The sequence below is a fragment of the Dama dama genome, chromosome 18, assembly GCF_033118175.1.
Source record: "Dama dama isolate Ldn47 chromosome 18, ASM3311817v1, whole genome shotgun sequence".
Lineage (NCBI taxonomy): Eukaryota > Metazoa > Chordata > Mammalia > Artiodactyla > Cervidae > Dama > Dama dama.
Genome location: NC_083698.1, coordinates 104,843,805 through 104,868,251, shown reverse-complemented (window position 1 = coordinate 104,868,251; position 24,447 = coordinate 104,843,805). Strand labels below are relative to the sequence as shown.

The window sequence follows — 24,447 nt, the reverse complement described above, 5'->3', positions numbered from 1 at the left end:
TGAAGAGCAACTAAGCCTGCACACCCCAACTACTGAGCCTGTCCTCTTCCTTACATCTCTTCCACCACGACAGAAGCCACAATAAGGAGAAGCCCGCGCATCACAATGAAGAGTAGCCCCCACCGGCTGCAACTAGAGAAAGTACCTGTGCAGCAACAAAGATCCAGCACAGCCAAACAAACAAGAAAACATTATTCTGGTGTGTTCGCGAGGTGTTTCTGGGTGAAAGTAACACTTTAGTCTGCAGACTTAGTATAACAACATGGACTGACCTCCTTATATGGGTGGGTCCCATCCAATACTCTGAAGGCCTGAATGTAACAAAAAGGCAAAGTTATGGGTAGGTTATGGGCTTCCCTGGTGGCTCAGCTGGTAAAGAATCTCCCCGCCATGCGGGAGACGTGGGTTTGATCCAGGGGTTGGGAAGATCCCCTGGAGAAGGGAAAGGCTACCCACTCCAGTATTCTGGCCTGGAGAATTCCATGGACTGTTTAGTCCATGGGGTGACAAAGAGTCGGACACGACTGAGCGACTTTCACTTCACGGGTAATTACTGCTCTCTGCCTGATGGTTTTCCAGCTGGGACACTGGGCTTTTCCGGCCTCAGACTCAAACACAAACACTGGCACTCCTTTGCTCCTGAGCCTGCCAGTTTTCATACTGTTTTTTTACATCACCAGGTCTCAGCCTCCAGAATTGTGTAAGCCCATCCTTCTAATAAATTTCTTCCTCTCTATATATATACAGTCTACTGGTTGCTGCTGGAGAACTCTGACTAATATGGTTGGCTTTCCTCTCTCTACTACATGAATCTACATTGCTTACATTTACTGATTACTCATCTGTCAGAGAAGGTTCAGTCCTTAAAGTTACATGAAACATACACGTGGAGAACCTCTCAGCAAAGCTACCCTGTCTGTGGCCTCCCCTCTCTTGTTTTGGAAGCAAGCATAGTCAGTGGACTTAGACATTAAATGTGGGGTTCCAGAGCTGCGTTCCTTGCTAGTCTTGCACAATTCACTTTATTTTCATAGTTAGTTTGTAGTTCAGTTCAGTTCAGTTTCTCAGTTGTGTCTGACTCTTTGCGACCCCATGAATCGCAGCATGCCAGGCCTCCCTGTCCATCACAAACTCCCGGAGTTTACTCAAACTCATGCCCATCGAGTCGGTGATGCCATCCAGCCATCTCATCCTCTGTCGTCCCCTTCTCCTCCTGCCCCCAATCCCTCCCAGCATCAGGGTCTTTTCAAATGAGTCAACTCTTCGCATGAGGTGGCCAAACTACTGGAGTTTCAGCTTCAGCTTCAGTCCCTCCAATAAACATTCAGGACTGATCTCCTTTAGGATGGACTGGTTGGACCTCCTTGCAGTCCAAGGGACTCTCAAGAGTTTTCTCCAACACCATAGTTCAAAAGCATCAATTTTTCGGTGCTCAGCTTTCTTCACAGTCCAACTCTCACATCCATACATGACCACTGGAAAAATCATAGCCTTACCAGATGGACCTTTGTTGGCAAAGTAATGTCTCTGCTTTTTAATATGCCATTTAGGTAGGTCATAACTTTCCTTCCAAGGAGTAAGTGTCTTAATTTCATGGCTGCAGTCACCATCTGCAGTGATTTGGAGCCCAAAAAATTAAAGTCTGACACCGTTTCCACTGTCTCCCCATCTATTTCCCATGAAGTGATGGGACCAGATGCCATGATCTCAGTTTTCTGAATGTTGAGCTTTAAGCCAACTTTTTCACTCTCCTCTTTCACTTTCATCAAGAGGTTTTTTAGTTCCTCTTCACTTTCTGCCATAAGGGTAGTGTCATCTGCATATCTGAGGTTATTGATATTTCTCCCGGCAATCTTGATTTCAACTTGTGCTTCTTCCAGCCCAGCGTTTCTCATGATGTACTCTGCAGAGAAGTCAAATAAGCAGGGTGACAATATACAGCCTTGACATACTCCTTTTCCTATTTGGAACCAGTCTGTTGTTCCATGTCCACTTCTAACTGTTGCTTCCTGACTTGCATACAGGTTTCTCAAGAGGCAGGTCAGGTGGTCTGGTATTCCCATCTCTTTCAAAATTTTCCACAGTTTTTTGTGATCCACACAGTCAAAGGCTTTTGTGTAGTCAATGAAGCAGAAATAGATGTTTTTCTGGAACTCTCTTGCTTTTTCAATGATCCAACGGATATTGGCAAGTTGATCTCTGGTTCCTCTGCCCTTTCTAAAACCAGCTTGAACATCTGGAAGTTCATGGTTCACGTGATGCTGAAGCATGGCTTGGAGAATTTTGAGCATTACTTTACTAGCGTGTGAGATGAGTGCAATTGTGTGGTAGTTTGAGCATTCTTTGGGATTGCCTTTCTTAGGGATTGGAATGAAAACTGACCTTTTCCAGTCCTGTGGCCACTGCTGAGTTTTCCAAATTTGTTGGCATATTGAGTGCAGCACTTTCACAGGATTTGAAATAGCTCAACTGGAATTCCATCACATCCACTAGCTTTGTTCGTAGTGAAGCTTCCTAAGGCCCACTTGACTTCACATTCCAGGATGTCTGGCTCTAGGTGAGTGATCACACCATCGTGATTATCTGGGTCATGAAGATCTTTTTTGTACAGTTCTTCTGTGTATTCTTGCCACCTCTTAATATCTTCTGCTTCTGTTAGGTCCTTACCATTTCTGTCCTTTATTGTGCCCATCTTTCCATGAAATATTCCCTTGATATCTCTAATTGTCTTGAACAGATCTCTAGTCTGTCCCATTCTATTGTTTTCCTCTATTTCTTTGCATTGATCCCTGAGGAAGGCTTTCTTATCTCTCCTTGCTATTCTTTGGAACTCTGCATTCAAATGGGAATATCTTTCCTTTTCTCCTCTGCTTTTCGCTTCTCTTCCTTTCACAGCTATTTATAAGGCCTCCTCAGACAACCACTTTGCCTTTCTGCATTTCTTTTCCACGGGGATGGTCTTGATCACTACCTCCTGTACAATGTCACGAACCTCCGTCCATAGTTCTTCAGGCACTCTGTCTATCAGATCTAGTCCCTTAAATCTATTTCTCACTTCCACTGTATAGTCATAAGGGATTTGATTTAGGTCATACCTGAATGGTCTAGTGGTTTTATCCACTTTCTCCAGTTTAAGTCTGAATTTTGCAATAAGGAGTTCATGATCTGAGCCACAGTCAGCTCCCAGTCTTGTTTTTGCTGACTGTATAGAGCTTCTCCATCTTTGGCTGCAAAGGGTATAATCAATCTGATTTCGGTGTTGACCATCTGGTGATGTCCATGTGTAGAGTCTTCTCTTGTGTTGTTGGAAGAGGGTGTTTGCTATGACCAGTGCGTTCTCTTGGCAAAACCCTATTAGCCTTTGCCCTGCTTCATTCCGTACTCCAAGGCCAAATTTGCCTGTTACTCCAGGTGTTTCTTGACTTCCTACTTTTGCATTCCAGCCCCCTAATGAAAAGGACATCTTTTTGTGGTGTTAGTTCTAAAAGGTCTTGTATGTCTTCATAGAACCCTTCAACTTCAGCTTCTTCAGCATTACTGGCTGGGGCATAGACTTGGATTACCGTGATATTGAATGGTTTGCCTTGGAAATGAACAGAGATCATTCTATCATTTTTTGAGACTGCATCCAAGTACTGCATTTCAGACTCTCTTGTTGACCATGATGGCTACTCCATTTCTTCTAAGGGATTCCTGCCCACAGTAGTAGATATAATGGTCACCTGAGTTAAATTCACCCATTCCAGTCCATTTTAGTTCTGATTCCTAGAATGTCAACATTCACTCTTGCCATCTCCTGTTTGACCACTTCCAATTTGCTTTGATTCATGGACCTAACATTCCAGGTTCCCATGCAATATTGCTCTTTACAGCATCGGACCTTGCTTCTATCACCAGTCACATCCACAACTAGTTATTGTTTTTGCTTTGGCTCCATCCCTTCATTCTTTCTGGAGTTATTTCTCCACTGATCTCCAGTAGCATATTGGGCACCTACTGACCTGGGGAGTTCCTCTTTCAGTATCCTATCATTTTGCCTTTTCATACTGTTCATGGGGTTCTCAAGGCAAGAATACTGAAGTGGTTTGCCATTCCCTTCTCCAGCGGACCACATTCTGTCAGACCTCTCCACCAGGACCCGACCGTCTTGGGTGGCCCCACACGGCATGGCTTAGTTTCACTGAGTTAGACAAGACTGTGGTCCTGTGATCAGATTGGCTAGTTTTCTGTGCTTATGGTTTTAGTGCGTCTGCCCTCTGATGCCCTCTCGCAACACCTACTGTCTTTCTTGTAGTTTGTAGTAGCGATGTCTTATTTTCTCTTTGATTAGCTTATTCGTACAGTAAACTAAATAGTGAGGGACAGGGAAACCTGGTGTGCTGCAGTCCATGGGGTTGCAAACAGTCAGGCACGATTTAGTGACTGAACAACAACAAGAACGGAAAACTAAAGCTTTTAGAACATAACCTGATCCCTACTGGGGGCTTTTACCTCCATTTTATCCACCTAAGTTTGCTAAATTTTACCCTCGCCTTGCAACTTTTAAAAATTATTAAACACACATGCACACAATCATGTTTTATTCATCTTCTCTGAAAAAGGCATAGAATATTTTAACAGGCCCCCAAACCCTGTGGAAGTTAGAGTGGGTATAGTATCCTGCTGTGTGATTATAAATTAAAATGTCCCCTTTGCTTCCTAAAGAATAAGTCAATACCTAATATCACAAAACTTTCCTCCCAGCCTCTTTTTCCTTTCATGTTGGAATATAATGCTTCTATTGATGTGAAAATGCACCAGCATGCACTGAAATATAATTCAAGGTAGATTTCCACTCAGCTGGCATGATGATAGCACAGCCACTTTGGGAATTGAAATATAATAAAAAGTCAGTTAGGTGACACTACCTGGGAGCAACACACTGTTAACTCAAATGCTTTTGACTCGGTACCAGGCGATTCTCACAGCAAGACTACCTGTGAACTTGGGAGAATAAAATCAGCCATCTGTGTTGCAGATGTATCCAAGGTGATCTATATTTATATCTATAGATCTGTGTCTATAGCTCTATATCCATCTTGCTTTTGGTTCTTGCTAAAAAGAGGAGATATGCTATCCTAGCACACATGTAAGCTCCTAATTAAAATGAGCACAATGCTTCACGAATCAACCTTCCTCAGGCTCCATCGTTCCCAAGAACACAGAGCTGTATTTTGTCTTCAGCATCCTAAAATGATGAATTTATGTTTTCCTTGAACATTTTAGGTATCTAGAAAACCATTCGAAAGAAGAAACTTCTAAACCTATTTTTTAGATTTTTTTTTTTAGTAGAATTATACATACAGAAACTTTCACTCAGTTGCATCTCTTTGTGACCCCATGGACTATAGGACTGCATATCCATTTCTTTCTCCAGGGGGTGTTCCTGACCCAGGGATTGAACCCGGGTCTCCTGCACTATAGGCAGATTTTTACCATCTGAGCCACCAGGGAAGCCCCATTTGGAAATAAAGATACTTGTAACCCCTGATTCACTATTAAGAGAGAAAAATAAAATTTGTTGTTCCCTGAGAGCCAGTAACAGTTTCAAGGGAAAATGCATTTACATATGAATTCAGCTATCTCCCCCTCCCTCTTTTCCTTTATTTATCAAAAAAAAAAAAAAAAAAGTTTACAATTAGTTATGTATATTTTCAAATAAATGCTCACAGACTCAACATAAAATGTTCCATTTTTTATGTAAATACCATTAAGGAAATGAAGCTGAAGCCCATTGTTTATGGACATAGTTTTTAAAAATTGATTATATAAATGCTTCTATTTAAGTAGGGAAACTAGACCTTTTAAGTCGATATAACTTACTCTATGGAATTTCCATTCATCATGTTATTAAGCGTTATACTTTTTAGGAGTGTCTTTTTACCCCCAAGTATTATTGTATTACTGTATACATTTTTTTAACACTACTTGATGTTTGTTTTAGAAAATTGGATATTATGGAAAATATGTTAAGAAATTAGCAATGGACTGATAACCTACCAATTAGAGATAATTGGTTAGCATTATCCAGATTTATTTCATTCAGATCTCTTTTCTAGTTATCTATATATTTATAAAAATAATAATATTGGGGTTATATTCTACATAATTTTTGTAAACACTTTTATTCACTATATTTTCCAATTTTTATAGGATTTTTGAGAAACATGATTTCTTACGCCAAAATAGTATTCCACATAAGGATGTGCTCTTTAAAATAACCTCTTCACTGAAAATATTTACTTGTTTTCAATTATTTTTATTATTTGATACATACTGTGATAATATATCAACGTATGTCTTTACTGAAAGTCACTCAGTCATGTCCAACTCTTTGAGACCCCATGGACTATACAGTCCATGGAGTTCTCCAGGCCAGAATACTGGAGTGGGTAGCCTTTCCTTCTCCAGGGGATCTTCCCAACCCAGGGATCGAACCCAGGTCTTCTGCATTGCAGGCGGATTCTTAACCAGCTGAGTCATGAGAGAAGCCTGAATCATCATGACTCAAATTTAATTAAAGGATATGTCAAGACTTCTAATATGTTCAGCCTCTAAAAAACTATGGCTTAAATTTGAATTAAGGAATATAATACATATTATCAAATAATTCTCCACTTTACTATAAGACAATGTAAAATAAATCACTTGAAGTATGTGAAGTAATGCCTAAACATTACTTAATTTTTGAGTTATAGAAATTTATTTTAAGAAAACTATAAAATTATATGGAGTTTGAAATTATAGAACTGAAAATCAATTCTCAATAACTTAAAACATAAGAAATATTATAAACAATCTTTTTTCCTTGGGGCTTCCCTCATAGCTCAGATGGTAAGAATCTGTGTGCAATGTGGGAGACCTGGGCTCTATCCCTGGGACAGAAAGATCCCCTGGAGAATGGAATGACTACACACTCCAGTATTTTTGACTGGAGAATTCCATGGACAGAGGAACCTGGGAGGCTACTGTCCATGGGGTCTGAAAGAGTTGGATATGAATGAATAACACTTTTTTTTCTTATGTGAGGAAAAATAAACCTCATGATGCAAATTATCACTGAACTTAGAAATTGGTATATGGATCAATTCTTCCAAATATTAATATACTAACTACATTTTCAAATGTTTGTAAAATCAAGAGAAGAGATATTCTAATTGTGTAGAACAGACAGTGCCAGGAGCAGTCCCTGGGAAATGCATTTGCTGAGATTGAACTGGGAACTTGCCAGTATTTGCCAGCAAGTTTCCCAGCTATGCACAAAGCCAAGAAAATGTCTATTCCTTAGGCTATGGTCTGGATGTGTGCTGAAATTCATGTGTTGAAATCCTAATGCGCAGAATGACAGTATTAGGAGATGGGGCTTTGATAGGTGCTCAGGTCAGGCGGGTGGAGCCCTCAGGAAGGGGATGAGCGTCCTGATAAAGCAGACACACAGCTCACCCCTTGACCATGTGTTTGCTGTTGCTGTTCAGTCATAAGTCATGTCCGACTCGCTGCGACCCTGGGGACTGTGGCGCACCAGGCTCCCCTGTTCTTTACCATCTTCCAGAGTTTGTTCACATTTATGTCCATCAAGTCAGTGATGCAACCTAAACATCTCATCTTCTACTGCCCTCTTCTCCCTTTGCCTTCAATCTTTCCCAACATCAGGCTCTTATCTAATGAGACAGCTCTTTGTGTCAGGTGGCCAAAGTATTGGAGCTTCAGTTTCAGCATCAGCCCTTCTGATGAATACTCAGGGTTAATTTCCTTAAGGATTGACTGGTTTGATGTCCTTGCTGTTCAAGGGGCTCTCAAGAGTCTTTCCTAGTACCACAATTCGAAAGCATCAATTCTTCAGCCCTCAATGCAGGAGACATAAAGAGAGGTGGGTTTGATCCTAGGGTCAGGAAGATCCTCTGGAGAAGGAAATGGCAACCCACTCCAGTATTCTTGCCTGGAGAATCCCTTGGACAGAGAGGCCTGGTGGGCTACAGTCCATAGGGCTCAGAAGAGTCGGACATGACTGAAGCGACTTAGGACACACACAACCTTATTTATGGTCCAACTCCCTGATGAGAACACAGCAAGAAGTCTGCAGTCTGCAACTAGGAAGAAGGCTCTCACCACAGCTTGACCAGACTGGCACCCTGATCCTGATCTCAGGCTTCCAGCCCCCAGAACTATGAGAAGTGTGTGTGTGTGTGTGTGTGTGTGTGTGTGTGTGTGTGTGTGTAAACCACATAGTTAACAGGTTTTATTATGGCAGTTTGGGTGGACTAAGCTATTTTCCCTTAAAGGACCCAAATGGAAATTTATCAAAGGTTTACAAAGGAAATTGTCCTGCAAAACAGAAATAAAGCAAGGCCCCAGGAAGATTCCCTTTGGAGACAGGAATACAGAACTGATGTTTACTGAGGACAAGTTTATGAAGCAGTGTGGATGTTAAGAAGCCATTCGATAATTGAAGCAATGTGGGGCTTTCCTGGTGGTTCGAATGGTAAAGAATCTACCTGCAATTCAATTCGACCCCTGGGTCAGGAAGATCCCCCGGAGGAGGGCATGGCATCCCACTCCGGTATCCTTGCCTGGAGAATCCCATGGACAGAGGAGCCTGCTGGACTACAGTTCATAGGGTCGCACAAAGTCAGACAAGATTGAAGTGACTTAGCATGCACTCACGGTTGCACTCTCTTCATAAACAAAACAATGAAGTTTGAACACTTCAACTTAGCTAACAGTTGATTTAGGAGGAGGACATATTCTGAATGATTCTTCTAAAAGGTTTTGTTTACATGGATAGAAATTGATTTTTTTTTTCAATAGGTGAGAAAGGTCATTAACAGAAACCATGTTCCTTTCTCCATATAAATGCTAAACCACTTTTCATCACCTTATTAACAGGGCAGGTGAAAACTTTACAGTAGTATTCTAAGTATCTATTTGTAATTAGTGGCATAAAATTGATGCATTTTGCAATTAAAAACTTTATTTCAAATGGTATTCAGATTCTGTGTGTGTGTGTGTGTGTGTGTTTTGTTTGGCTATGTATCAGACAGTTATACACACAAATACTTTTTTTTTTCACTACTGTTCCAATATTATAATATTGTTTCTTTTAAATTAATTAAATACATTAAATACATACATTCTTAAAAATTAAATACATTTAATTTTCCATTATGAATTGTTGGCATAAATACTCTCAGGTAATTAGAACTTTAAAAAATCCCAACTCTTCAAATGAGAAGACCAGTCAATAGGTCGGTGTTTTTCTAATAATGGGTTGCAGCTTGTCTTTAGGTCATGAAATCACTTAGTGGATCATGGTATTTTTTTTTTTAATTGAAGAGTGACAGAAGAGAAAACAACAAAATTATGAGATCACATTAAAGTATAAGGTAAATTAAGTTTCATGAAAACTTTGTTTCAGTAGGTATTGAGTATGATATAAAACGTTTTCTCATTGTTTTGGTCAAAATCATTTGAACCTGGAGGATGCTGTGCTAAATGAAACAAGTCAGAGAAAGAGAAATACTGTGTGACCTCACTTACATGTAGAATCTTAAACTAGAAATCATAGAATCAAAGAGTAGAATAATGGTGGTTGCCAGGGGCTTGCTGTATATTGGTCAAAGGGTACCAATTGTCAGTAAGGAGATGAAAATGTCCGGGGGAATCTAATGTACAGCATGGTGATTTTAGCTAACAATACTGCATATTTGAAAAATAAGTATACACCATGACAAAAATAAACTCAAAATGGCTTAAAGACTTAAATATGACATGATACCATAAATCTCCTAGAAGAGGACAAAGGCAAAGCATTCGCTGACATAAATTGCAGTAATATGCTTTTAGATCAATCTCCCCAGGCAAAAGAAATAAAAGCAAAAATAACCAAATGAAACCTAATTAAACTTATCAGTTTTTACATAGGAAAGGAAACCATAAATAAAATGAAAAGATAACCTACAGAAAAGGAGAAAATAATGGCAAACAATGCACCTGACAAAGGTTTACTTTCCAAAATAAACAAATAGCTCATAGAACTCAGTATCAAAACAACAACCCTAACAAAAAGTGGACAGAAGACCTAATGAGACATTTCACCAAAGAAGACAGATGGTCAACAGGCACATTGAAAGATGCTTAACATCACTGATTATTGGAGAAATGCAAATCAAAACAACAATGAATTATTACCTCACATCAGTCAGAAAGGCCATCATCAAACAATATGTGAATAATAAATGCTGAAGGGGCATGGAGAGAAGGGAACTCTCCTACACAGCTGGTGGGATTGTATACTGGTGCAGCTACAATGGAAAACAGTCTGAAGGTTCCTCAACAAACTAAAAATAGTTAGGGCAGGTTCTAAACTAAAAATAGAACTACCATATAATCCAGCAATCTCACTTCTTGGCATTTATCTGGAAAAGACAAAAACTCTAAATCCCAAAGACACATTCACCCCAGTGTTCACTGTGACACTATTTACAGTAAGCAAAACAGAGAAGCAACCTACATGCCCACTGACAGATGAATGGATGAAGAATATGTGGTATGTAGACACAATTAAATGTTCAGTTCAGTTCAGTTCAGTCGCTCAGTCATGTCTGACTCTTTGCAACCCCATGAATCGCAGCACGCCAGGTCTCCCTGTCCATCACCAACTCCCGGAGTTTACTCAAAATCATGCCCATCGAGTCGGTGATTCCATCCAGCCATCTCATCCTCTGTCGTCCCCTTCTCCTCCTGCCCCCAATCCCTCCTAGCATCAGGGTCTTTTCCAATGAGTCAACTCTTCGCATGAGATGGCCAAACTACTGGAGTTTCAGCTTCAGCTTCAGTCCTTCCAATGAACATTCAGGACTGATCTTCTTTAGGATGGACTGGCTGGATCTCCTTGCAGTCCAAGGGACTCTCAAGAGTTTTCTCCAACACCACAGTTCAAAAGCATCAATTTTTCGGTGCTCAGCTTTCTTCGCAGTCCAACTCTCACATCCATACATGACCACTGGAAAAATCATAGCCTTGACCAGATGGACCTTTGTTGGCAAAGTAATGTCTCTGCTTTTTAATATGCTATCTAGGTTGGTCATAACTTTCCTTCCAAGGAGTAAGCATCTTTTTTTTTTTTTTTCCATTTATTTTTATTAGTTGGAGGCTAACTACTTCACAATATTGTAGTGGTTTTTGTCATACATTGACATGAATCAGCCATGGAGTTACATGTATTCCCCATCCCAATCCCCCCTCCCACCTCCCTCTCCACCCGATTCCTCTGGGTCTTCCCAGTGCACCAGGCCCGAGCACTTGTCTCATGCATCCCACCTGGGCTGGTGATCTGTTTCACCCTAGATAATATACATGTTTCGATGCTGTTCTCTCTAAACATCCCACCCTCTCCTCCCACAGAGTCCAAAATTCCGTTCTGTACATCTGTGTCTCTTTTTCTGTTTTGCATATAGGGTTATTGTTACCATCTTTTTAAATTCCATATATATGCGTTAGTATACTGTATTGGTCTTTATCTTTCTGGCTTACTTCACTCTGTATAATGGGCTCCAGTTTCATCCATCTCATTAGAACTGATTCAAATATAAGCAAGGTGAAAAGACAGCCCTCAGACTGGGAGAAAATAATAGCAAACAAAGCAACAGACCAAGGATTAATCTCAAAAATATACAAGCAACTCCTGCAGCTCAATTCCAGAAAAATAAATGACCCAATCAAAAAATGGGCCAAAGAACTAAACAGACATTTCTCCAAAGAAGACATACAGATGGCTAACAAACACATGAAAAGATGCTCAACATCACTCATTATTAGAGAAATGCAAATCAAAACCACAATGAGGTACCATTACATGCCAGTCAGGATGGTTGCTATCCAAAAGTCTACAAGTAATAAAGGCTGGAGAGGGTGTGGAGAAAAGGGAACCCTCTTACACTGTTGGTGGAAATGCAAACTAGTACAGCCACTATGGAGAACAGTGTGGAGATTTCTTAAAAAACTGGAAATAGAACTGCCATATGACCCAGCAATCCCACTTCTGGGCATACACACTGAGGAGACCAGATCTGAAAGAGACACGTGCACCCCAGTGTTCATCGCAGCACTGTTTATAATAGCCAGGACATGGAAGCAACCTAGATGCCCATCAGCAGACGAATGGATAAGGAAGCTGTGGTACATATACACCATGGAATATTACTCAGCTGTTAAAAAGAATTCATTTGAATCAGTTCTAATGAGATGGATGAAACTGGAGCCCCTTATACAGAGTGAAGTAAGCCAGAAAGATAAAGAACATTACAGCATACTAACACATATATATGGAATTTAGAAAGATGGTAATGATAACCCTATATGCAAAACAGAAAAAGAGACACAGATGTACAGAACAGACTTTTGCACTCTGTGGGAGAAGGTGAGGGTGGGATGTTTCGAAAAAACAGCATGTATATTATCTATAGTGAAACAGATCACCAGCCCAGGTGGGATGCATGAGACAAGTGCTCGGGCCTGGTGCACTGGGAAGACCCAGAGGAATCGGGTGGAGAGGGAGGTGGGAGGGGAGATCGGGATGGGGAATACATGTAACTCCATGGCTGATTCATGTCAATGTATGACAAAACCCACTGCAATGTTGTGAAGTAATTAGCCTCCAACTAATAAAAATAAATGAAAAAAAAATTTAAAAAAAAACAAAAAGAAAGCTGTGGTACATATACACTATGGAATATTACTCAGCCATTAAAAAGAATTCATTTGAGTCAGTTCTAAGGAGTAAACGTCTTTTAATTTCATGGCTGCAGCCACCATCTGCAGTGATTTTGGAGCCCAAAAAAATAAAGTCTGACACTGTTTCCACTGTCTCCCCATCTATTTCCCATGAGGTGATGGGACCTGATTAAAAATGAATGAAATGATGCCATCTGGAGCAACACAGATGGACCTAGAAATGATCATACTAAGTCAGACAGAAAAAGAAAATATCATATGATATCACATATCTGAACTCTAAAAAAGATACAAATGAACTTATTTACAGAAATATACTCACAGATACAGAAAACAAAATTATGGTTACCAAAGGGAAAATAGTGGGGGGATAAATCAGTAGTACGGGATTAATAAACACACCGCTATACATAAAAAAGCAATAAAGATGAACTGTATAGCACAGGAAACTATATCCAATATCTTATAATAACCTATATGGAAAAATACTCTTAAAAAGAAAAAACATATATATATGAATCACTTTCTTATACACCTGAAACCTGAAGCTAACACAATAATAAAAATCAACTGTACTTCTTAGAAAGAATAGGGTAGATATAACACAGAACAATTATCCTTTGTTAAAAGCAAATATCAGTGTACTCTATGTATGGGAAAAATAGAAATCTTTGAAATGTAAATATTTCATTGGACTACATAAGAATGAGACTACAGAAAAATTCAGATATCACATCCTGTTTTCCTTAATTTGCACAGATTCTAAGATAAATTAACAAAAACATCTAAGGTTTACTTTTATAATATTTAAGGAAACTTATGAGGAAATGGTATCCCACTCCACAATTCTTGCCAAAAACTCCCATAGACAGAGGAGCCTGGTAGGCTATAGTCCGTGGAGTCAGAAAGAGTTACTTATGACTGAGCAATTGAGCACACATACACATTAAGGTAAATTAGATGCTGTATATTGTATTCCTTTGTTTATTCTTTTATATTTTAATAAACACATTTTAAATCAGTTGAAAATATCCTGGAGCCCTAAATTAGATCACATTAAATTAGCAAATATTTATTGATCACTATGTTTAAGATCCTATTCTTTTAATTATAATGGTACTTGTTACATGGAAAACTACCAGGAGTTTGGGTTTTCTCAGTGATTTCCAGGAGGGAGGACTTCATCCTTGTATTTTTAATGCCTAAACATCAATTTTAACAGAATCTAGTGGGGAGTTTTTCAACGGTGTTAAATATTTGTATGTGTATTTGTTTTATGTGCTATTCTGGTCTCTTCAGATAATTTCTATTTACTCTAACTCTCCCACAAGTATTTATACTGAGATGCAGTGATAAAAAATGGTGATCAATCATTTTCACTCTGAACTTTCGGAGAAAAAGCAAAACTAACAATGCAAAAAAAAAAAAAAGCAAAAGTAAATATCTAGGTGTTTTACAATAGCTTTTGATTTCAATTATTCAGATACACCTGTGACATAATGGCTTCTGTGTCTTCCTTGAGTCCTTTTCTGTAACAGACCACACAGCCAGCTCATACAAAAACACACAGCCTGTTGTATGAAAAGGCACATATCCTCAAGCAGGAGATATTCTGTGAACACTCGTTCACAGATCCACAGGGCTGACTTCAACAAACATTCCTGGGGCATCTCTAATTTTCCAGGCATTGCTCTATGAGCAGGGGCATGGCCTCTGCCTTCGAGGAGCTGATAGCATAGAGGAGAAATGAGATGGGCCCAATCATAAGTGTCACGAGTGAACACAGAATGTTTAGAAATCAGAGCTCAGAGTCACACAATTGAGCCTTCTGTTATGAACCTTCTCTCTCAGTATTTGGTACATCTGTACAAGGTGCTCAGGAAATACTCTTTTTCCTCCCATCTTCCATTTCTAAGTAGTTCATTACTTAGAATAAGTACTTACTTAAAACACTGCTTTCAAGAAACTTCTAGAGAAATTTGATGACTTTTTTTTTTTTTTTTTTTTACTATTTTTCAGTCCCATAGCTGATATCATTTTATTTGTTTATGATATCTCATTTGGCAATATCATCTTTCTTTGTACCATCATATTCAAGGATTATTCCAAGGTCGATGAGTTTATTCAAATAACAACAATATTACCTAAGTCTTAGTTTATCATGCCACTAAAATGTCAAGTTTAAAAATCACTCTACTTAGCCAGTCCAGTCTGCCTTCAGTTGTCTCTTGTCATTCTTATCTCTTGTCATTCTTCTTTGTATTAATTTCCCATTTTTCTCCCTAATACTTTGCATACATTTAGAAGACCACAGAGCTTTTGATTCAAACAGTAGAACTTACCTTTAAAGTCATAATTTACATCAACGCAACCTTATTACTCATAGTAAAAGGAATGTGAATGCCCATAAGGTGAAAAGATACCAAGTGTCCTTATGTTAATAAAACAAACATTCTTTGTTTTTAAACATATGACCTTAACTTAGAGGAATGTCCACTGCTCTACGCAAGAGGGGCTAGCATTTGTAAAAAGTCAGTCCTGTCAAGACAGTCCCAACCAACTTTCCTCCTTGCCTGCCCTCATCCTCTCAGCATTTCTAAGTTTCCCTCATTCAGCCTGCCCTCAGGGAAGCCAAGGAAAGATCTCAGCGTCTGAATCCAAACATAATCACGACAGTGTGACAACAAAGTAAAAACATAACCCTAGCTGTGGAAATCACAACAGCACTTTCAGGCGCGAACATCGAATAGATTCACTGACCTGAGGAAATGTCTATCTGGTTCATCTTGGTCTGCGTGACGTTGATGTGAACACTGACTTTGCTGTCAGTGAGGTCAATCTCCACGTTGCCCAGGTCATCCGCAAAATGACTGAAAAGCAGGAGACCACTGGGGTTCCAAGTCCTGAACTGGAAGCTAACCGCAAACAGGTCCTGGTGAAGCCGTCCGGGCACCTCCAGGTAACTGGTAGCGTTGAAAAAGACAGGCACTGTGTAGGGCTCCACGCACGAGAAACTCAAATTTCCCTGGAAGACAGAAGGGCATGCTTTGAGGAAAACGGAGAATAAAACAAGCACCCATGTAAGACAGCTGACGAAGTGAGAGTTGCACACATTTCAAAACGGAGCTTGAGCTGTGTGCAATCCCCATGTGCAGCCATGTGACACAGACTCACGTGTCCTTGAAAGGACATGTCCTGGCTGCCCTTTCTGCTGTAGCGAACAGAGTCCAGCAGCTGGCCATCAGACTGAGGGACTCATACAAGCATCTTGCATCACGGATTCGACAAACTGACAGCCTGGTGTGATGGGCTGGCTATGGAATGGATGCGGCCCTGTGTGGTGGGCTTGGGAGAGGACCACTGGACTTTCTGAAGAAAGCAAAGAGCTGCTTCCTCCTCCCTCACCTCTGATACTGCATCAGCCAGGGAGGAGATGTCTTGGTCAATTATTTATTAACATATAAATCTAGTCTCACTGGGAACTTTGATCTCTTGGTTGCTGTTTATTAAACTAGGATGGGGCACATATTCTTGAGTCTTAGCCACATAGCTAATGTACATAAATTAACTGTTTAGTCAAACCTGTGGTTTTTCCAGTAGTCATGTGTGCAATGTGAGAGTTGGACCATAAAGAAAGCTGAGCACCGAAGAATGGGTGCTTTTGAACTGTGGTGTTGGAGAAGACTCTTGAGAGTCCCTCGGACTGCAAGGAGATCAAACCAGTCCATCCTAAAGGAAATCATCCTGAATATTCCCTGGAAGGACTGATGCTGAAGCTGAAACTCCAACATTTTGCCTACCAGATGCAAAGAGCCGACTCATTAGAAAAGACCCCGATGCTGGGAAAGATTGAGGGCAGGAGAAGAAGGGGACGACAGAGGACGAGATGGTTAGATGGCATCATTGACTCAATGGAGTTTGAGCAAGCTCTAGGAGATGGTGAAGGACAGGGAAGCCTGGCATGCTGCAATCTATAGGGTCGCAAAGAGTCAGACACGACTGAGCAACTAAACAACAGACTATTTTCTTATTCAACTCAAACTCTCATTTACATTCCCATGAAATGTGCATATATCATAATACATTAATGCTTTCAGAAACAGTGACATGAATGTACAAAAGGAAAAGAAAACTTTCAATTAAAGCTTCCTCCTCCCCCTCATGCTTCCTCTATTTGGTACAAAGAAATTTGATTATTCAGATACACTGAATTTTATATTCTGTTATCTAAGTACCTTCCTCTTAAAGATATGAAAAAAAATCTACATTTTTCTCCATCTTTTTTTTTAATCCCACTATATCTTGAGGAATATGATTTGAAGGGATTTTTTTCTCTATTGTTTCCTTAAACACCACCACATACTTATCCCCAGAGGCATAGTTCTTCTATTTTAGTACATTAACCATTTAATCTAAGTTAGGCTAGCTCCCCCCAATTAATATTCAAATTAAATTTGTGCTGTACCTGAATATGCATGCATGCTAAGCCGCTTTAGTAGGGTCCAACTCTTTGTGATCCCATGGACTGCAGCCCCCCAGGCTCCCCTGTCTATGGGGTTCTCCAAGCAAGAATACTGGAGGGGGTCACCGTGCCCTCCTCCAGGGTATCTTCCCCACCCAGGGATCAAACCGGCATCTCTTATGCCTCCTGCATTGGCAGGCAGGTTCTTTACCACTAGGGCTACCTGGGAAGCCCTATATCTTCACAGATGATTAGATGACTATTTTTAAAGGCTTACTTATCCAGATGAACAAAACTGCCTATGCACAGAAACTGACATGACATAACTGACCGCTTGCCTGTGTTGTGAAGACTGTCTCCCAGCAGAGTGAAAAGTTCTGAGTGAGGGTGCTGATTCTGGAGTCAGCATTTAATGAGGAAATGGGTGTGTGTAAGGAGAACGGTGCAGGGTAAGTGCTGAGCCAATTACACAGAAATATTAGCACCTGACATCTTCAAAAGCCAATCTCCTCTGTAAATATTTGCCTTCGCAGAGCAACTTGCAAAATGTCCTGCCTGCCTCTACGCTGCCTAAACCTTTTAATACATATGTTTATTTTTGTTTAAAAGCCTTTTTTGTGTCTGCTCCTTCCATTTTAACAAATGTAATTATAGATAATTCAGGCTTTTTAAAATGTCTTTGTTATTCAGGTTAAAATACCATTTATAAGCAACAATATATTGTGGTTAAAGCTGACTTTGGGATGAGTCTCCAGAGTGCAATTCTCTGTAGTTTGAGAACCTAATGGATACATGTGAGGACCAGCTGGGAGGTTTAGGCACAAATAACACTTTACTTCTTCTTAAAGGTGTAAATAATGGAAACGGTATGATGATGATTTGGATTCTGTATCTTTCTGTCTTAGGTGTTAATTTCTGAGGAAACAAAAGGACTCTGATGCCATTTTATCCAAAGCTTAAAATAACATATATATAAATACTGCTCTAGATAAGAAATGACACAACATGGAAAGAAGCCGTGACCTTGGGACTGTATACTGTGAGTCCACAATCTTTGTTTGCTTTTTCTAAGTTAAACCTCAGTTTTCATCCACAAGATGTTTATGACAATATCTCCCCTGTAGTATAGTTCTTAGAGTATCATAAAGGTAACAGGTCTCACACAGTACCTGTTACCTATACATGGAGCTATTATTTTCCCCTACAGTCAATATCTTGTAAGAAAATGTCACCAAAGTTCAATTTTCAACTATTAGTACTAATTCTTCATTAATTTAGAAGATAATTAGTAAAAAAAAATCTACATTCAACTATTATTTTATGAGCTTCCCTGGTGATTCAGTGATAAAGAATCTGCCTATCAATGCAGGAGACACAGGTTTGATCCCTGGATCAAGAAAATCCACTGGAGAAGGAAATGACAACCCACTCTAGTATTCTTGCTTGGGAAATCCCACGGACAGAGGAGCCTAGTGGACTACAGTCCATGGGGTCACAAAGATTTGGACACGACTTAGAGACTAAACAACAAATTATTTTATAGTTTCTTATATCCAACCAGAACTCCTCTTTATTCATTGGGCATTTCCATTTGTCTGCGCATTTTATGAAAACCCCAGGCTCAAATTTTGGATAACAAATCCATCAAAGTCAGAACATAGTACAAACACTCATGATATTTTCTACTCCCACTGACTTCCAAATGCATGGATCTCTGGATTCCCAGGATCTTCCCAGTGACATTTTGGAACTGAAGCAACTCCTGTTCTTTCAGAACCAGAAGGAACCCACATACCAGATTTATAAGTTTCTCTTATAGTAATCTTATGTGGTGTTGTAGGGAGGCAAATGTACTAGGGTTTTCTTTGATTTTTGTTCTCCTCCTTGAAATAGTTTTGGAGAAGGAAATGGCAACCCACACCAGTATTCTTGCCTAGAAAATTCCATGGAGAGAGAAGCCTGGGGGGTTACACGGAGTCACAATGAGTCTGACGTGACTGAGAGACTACACTTTCACTTTGAAATAGTTCAACGTGGAAACACACACACCAGAGCCAGGACCACTGTGAGCTTCTGAGTCACAGACTTCACTATCCAATCGAATCCATCTTTACTGAATTGCATAATACTTAGTATGTTTAGAGCTTTGACAAGAAGTTTATTTCTTTATATACCTGGGTGAATCAGCTTTGGAAACATGGAAAAAAATAATAAGGCTCCTGGCTTTTAAGATTTTTAAATAGTGAATTACATTATCATCAAGAAATGTAGCATTCTACACAATGTGACATTTGGAAACATGTGCTGACTTAAGGGCTGCTGAACAGTTGGGATGACTGTCCTTCTGTCATGGGAAATCTAGAAACTCTGGGGCTGAAATTCCAGGCCCCATCTGAAACAAACTTTCTATTTCCAATAACTTTAACTCAAAAATCGGTATCTAGTCTTAGAGTACATCCAGTATCTCCATATTTTCAAGTACCTCTAAAATTAGTTTTATATGGTTGAGCCCACAAGCCTGATAACAAATGCTATGATACTGTTGTCCATTAACAGTCCAGACAAAACAAAATTTCTTTGATTTTTCTAGGAACCAATATTATGGGGTGGAAAATCTTACCACATTTGAGGGCTCAAGTTTCTTCCTTCTTGCCAGATCTGTTATGTTGATGCCATTGTAGTTAATGCTTTCCATGCAGCCTTTGAAATTCTTTCTACTGTTGGAACTTGGCTTTCCGGAGAAAGGTATGCCTCCAAAGGTAATCTGTGAGAAAAAGATAAAATGTAAACATTCACACTGTATTTGGCTTAAACAAATAAACACATTTACAATAAATTAGACAAAACTACTAACACAGCGAAAATCAGTTATTGTAACCTCAGCCAACATATTACAGACATTTTTTCTGCCTCTAAAGTCTGTTGCATATTAAATTATGTTGTTATTGAAGTATATACTGATTGTATTAATTCTGAAATTAGATTATATAAGAAAATAGCAACAATTTCTAGCATTTTTAATACCTGTAAGACATTTTATCAATTTTCCTGAGAATGTTCTAAAAGATTTTACACAGCAAGCATCTTTTATAAATGTTAAGCATATATTTTTATGCTTATCAAAGACATTATCAATAAATGTTACTAGTCATCATGAAATAACCAGCACTAATATATTAAGTTTACGGCTTCAGCCCAAAGGAAGGAATCTTGTATTCACCCTATTTAGACATTGTAGTCTAATGATCATTACAGTAAAAAAATTGTTAGACTTACTGTGAATACAGAAAATAGTTCCAAAAGTCTCACTGCTATATTGATTAGAAATATCTTTGGGTTTGGAGGCTATGATTTGAAAAGTACAGGCTTAAAGATATTATAGGTATCCTAAATCCTAAGGAATAAGGTCAATGCTCCTTCCTGTGATTTTCAAGCAATTGGTAAAATCACAATAGAAAGAGAACATATATTTTTCCAGATACCTTTGATCAAATTACATTATTATAACATCAATTTCATATAATAGAAAATTATACTTAATTATGTATTGCCAATAATGATGTGTACTAATAGTGAATGAATCTATTAATCATAGCTGTAATATCAAGATATATAATCCAGACATTATATTTCTTTTAAGTAGTATTCAATTACCAATTTTTCCTACAAAGGTTGGAAAATGAAAGACATATTTCAATGTCAAAACTTTAAATTTGATATATAAGGCAGAAATCTTTAGGTTTTAGAAGATATGTATTATGCCTCTGTTATGCAGTGCTTTGACATTTTAGTTTTTTTAATGTAAACATTTAAAATTATTTTTAACCGTTTCTTAATTTTTAGTTTACAATGTTGTGTTAATTTCAGGTATACAGCAAAGTGATTCAGTCATACATATATATTCCTTTTCAGACTGTTTCACATTATAGGTTATTTAAAGATACAGAATACAGTTCTCTGTGCTGTACAGTAGGTCCTTGTTTATCTATCTTATATATAGCAGTGTGTATATGCATTTTAAATTCTTAAATAGTTTTAGGGTAAAAGGGACAAATTAATAATAGTTTATGAGACAAACCAAAAAATTTTAAAAACTCACTTAAAATGCAACTAAATGTATTAATAACAGCTGAATATATACTATATATCATTTACCTTAAAGTTTAACTATGGGAAGGAAAAAGAAAAACTAAGAATAAACACACAAAAAAGAATCTGGAGCCTACAAAAGGAAAAACAGGGGTGTTCTGAAATACATTGGGAAAATATTTTCAAGTGGCACTGAACTGAACTTATTAGGTGCTATATACATGTACTTAATACCATAGGTTAGGATTACTGGGACTTTAATGGAGTGTTGAATTTCCTATCTGCAATTTATTTTACCAATCTCTGCTCCAGTTGATAGTAATAAAATCTTCCATGCTTAATGACACGCAGCATCACACTGTGAATAATATTACTAAATACTATCACAGTTGAAAGTATTGCTTTATTCCTTCTCTGGGTGCATAGTTTCTTTATTGGGGGACTCCTATTTTCCTTCAGGATAATGACTCAGACACTCTTTACAGTTTCTCTTTTCAACAACCTTCAGCTCATGTCCTATCCTATAGAGGGTAACCTGGTGAAACATCACAGGCTCAATCTACCAGATCCCTTACAATTGAGAGAAGCAGGTTCAACTCCCAATTCCTAATGTAATTCATCATTTGATATTAGGTGGTCACTTCTTCTTTCTTGTTATATGTCTTCATCAATAAAATATTCTCAAATACTATAATCATTCTCATGGTAAAAAAAATAGCTGCCGTTGTTAGATTAATAATCAGATATTGATATGACTCACATTATTGCCTTATTAATGACACTGTTGTTCAGTGACAACCTTGACTCTAAAAAAGAAATGCACTGACCATTTTGTTAGCTGCCAAGAGTTTCCAAAATGAGACAGGGCTTACCAGACACCTTTGAGTGTCTTTTCTCCCACCATCTTTAAGAAAATAACACTGTTTTCCAGCTGAGCACATGCTCCCCAGCCAATATATGGCATTTACCAACCTCTCTGAACAAGATTTGGTCTCATGAGATTTAAGCCAAAGGGTTGTATGTGACTCTACTGTCTCGAATGCAAAATGGAAAGTGAGTAGTCAACTTGGAGTGAGTTGCAGAAGGGATGGAGTAGCAGTGGAATAAAAGGAGACTGGGGTCTTGACCATCACGATGCTGCCTTATGAGCCCAGGGCTACCTGCCTACAGGCCCCTTTTAGGTGAAAGGAATAAACGTGTCTGTTATAGGCAGTCTAATTAATTATAACTGATAATATGTGGTAATATCTGTTATTCCCTGTTGCCTCCTCTCTAACAAGCTATGTGCTAATTTCACTTTATGGAAAGGGAATATAATTTGTCCAGTGTCACACAACCAGGAAGGGGCAAAAAGGGATTTAAAGCCAGGCTTACTGGCTCCAATTAGAGCTCATACACTTGATTCTCTCCAAAATCACAACACGCTGAGATACAAAGGTAGACCCAAGCATTTTCATGTGCACTATCTGCCAATAACTGCAGTGTCTAAGGAAAGCAATCAGGCAGTAGCCCTACAAAGAGAAGGAAGTTGTGTCTCTCCTGACTCTTTTTTAGTCAATTTAAATTTCTTTCTACGTCTCCCTGACAAATATGTTTCAGGCATTTTAGCCCACAGGTGAGGTTCTCAAACGTGATATTCTATCTAGAAGGGCTCTGAAGTGTTGATGAAACTGCTGACCATATAGGAGGCATTGTGTGTGTATGAATATTCATAGATTTCATTGCAAACTCAACAGGGACTATGATCCCAAATTTTTAATTCTGCTTTTTGAAAACTGGAATTGTGTTTGCCCATTGCTAATGTTTTAGGATTTCTCACCTCTTCTAGGGTACTTCAGAGTTTATTAATGAAGAATGAATAATTCATCTTTAAATTCTCTCAGACAGTAGGAGATAGGTCACATAAGCCAAGATTAATACTAATTTAGAGAAGATAGGAATTTGGGGAATTTTCACATTCTTTGCCTTTGAACAATCATTTTCACTTTAAAGAGATGTTTTTGGAGGGGTAATTATTCCCTGATAACCTTACATTTATTTTAATGTCAATAAAGTCTCTATATCAAAGTTTACATTGCATATTCCATTCTAAATTTGTTTAGAAATATATGTAATGTATTCATATGACAGGAAATTTAGATTATAAACTATTTAAACATATAAGGAAAATAAAAAATACAGTTGTAAATCCTGACTTTTCACATACTATTTTATGATAAATACATTTTATGTTCTAAAAGATTTATGGGTGGATATCAATAATATCACTGACTCAATGGACATGAGTTTGAAAAAATTCCAGAAGATAGTGAAGGACAGGGATGTTTGGCATGCTGCAGTCCATGGGGTTGAAAGAGCTCGACATGACTTAGCAACTGAACAACAGCAATCAATAGCACACATATATGTGTATATACACATGTGTAATTTCAACACTGGGACCAAGGCACATTGAAATGGCACAGCAAAATCATAGGGGTGCCCCAGTGATGAACCTGTTTTTACAGAACTTTTATTCCTACTTATGATTAACATTTTTAATGGACACTTTACAGTTAAATTGCTTTCCAAAAAATTATTTTTAAAAAACCTTATATGCCTCTCAGTGTATTATGAGAATATATATTTTTACCAGACCAATATGGTCACTGACTATTTTTAACCTTTAGTCATTTGGAAGGTAAAAAATATCCTTTTATTTATAAACAATCTCTTTAAAATAGTCTGTATTTTTATTTATTTTATGACATTTATATCTGAGAAAATAGAACTTGTCAAAAGAACTATCTATAGTCATGAATGTATAAATGGTTTAATGTAGGATTTCTTATGCAATGTTTTCTAATAAATATTAGTCAATCATGTACATAACATACTGTATATTAATCAAGAACAAGTAATTTATAATTACCAATAGAAAGATTATGACTTAATTTAGTCTGGTTTTGTTAAATGGCTCTGATAACATAATAAATGGTCCTTTTCTTCAAATATATGCTACTTTGGTTCCAAGTTTTAAAAAATATTTCAATAATTCATTAACAATTTAAATTTTAATAAAATGACCTATATTAATAAATCAGGTTGTGAAGCTGTAAGTTTTCTTTGGAGAATAAAGTGAAAAT

General features: G+C 38.2%; 1 protein-coding gene across 1 annotated transcript in view; it reads right to left on the bottom strand.

Annotated features, from left to right (window-relative positions):
• CNTNAP2 (contactin associated protein 2) overlaps nucleotides 1–24,447 on the bottom strand; it is a 2,213,955-nt gene that overhangs the window by 1,217,401 nt on the left and 972,107 nt on the right. Inside the window, exons 8-9 of the mRNA XM_061165994.1 lie at nucleotides 19,854–19,997; nucleotides 15,532–15,796 (exon numbers count right to left, since the gene is read on the bottom strand). Of these exons, the coding sequence (XP_061021977.1) occupies nucleotides 15,532–15,796; nucleotides 19,854–19,997 (409 nt within the window). The remainder of the gene's footprint in view (nucleotides 1–15,531; nucleotides 15,797–19,853; nucleotides 19,998–24,447) is intronic.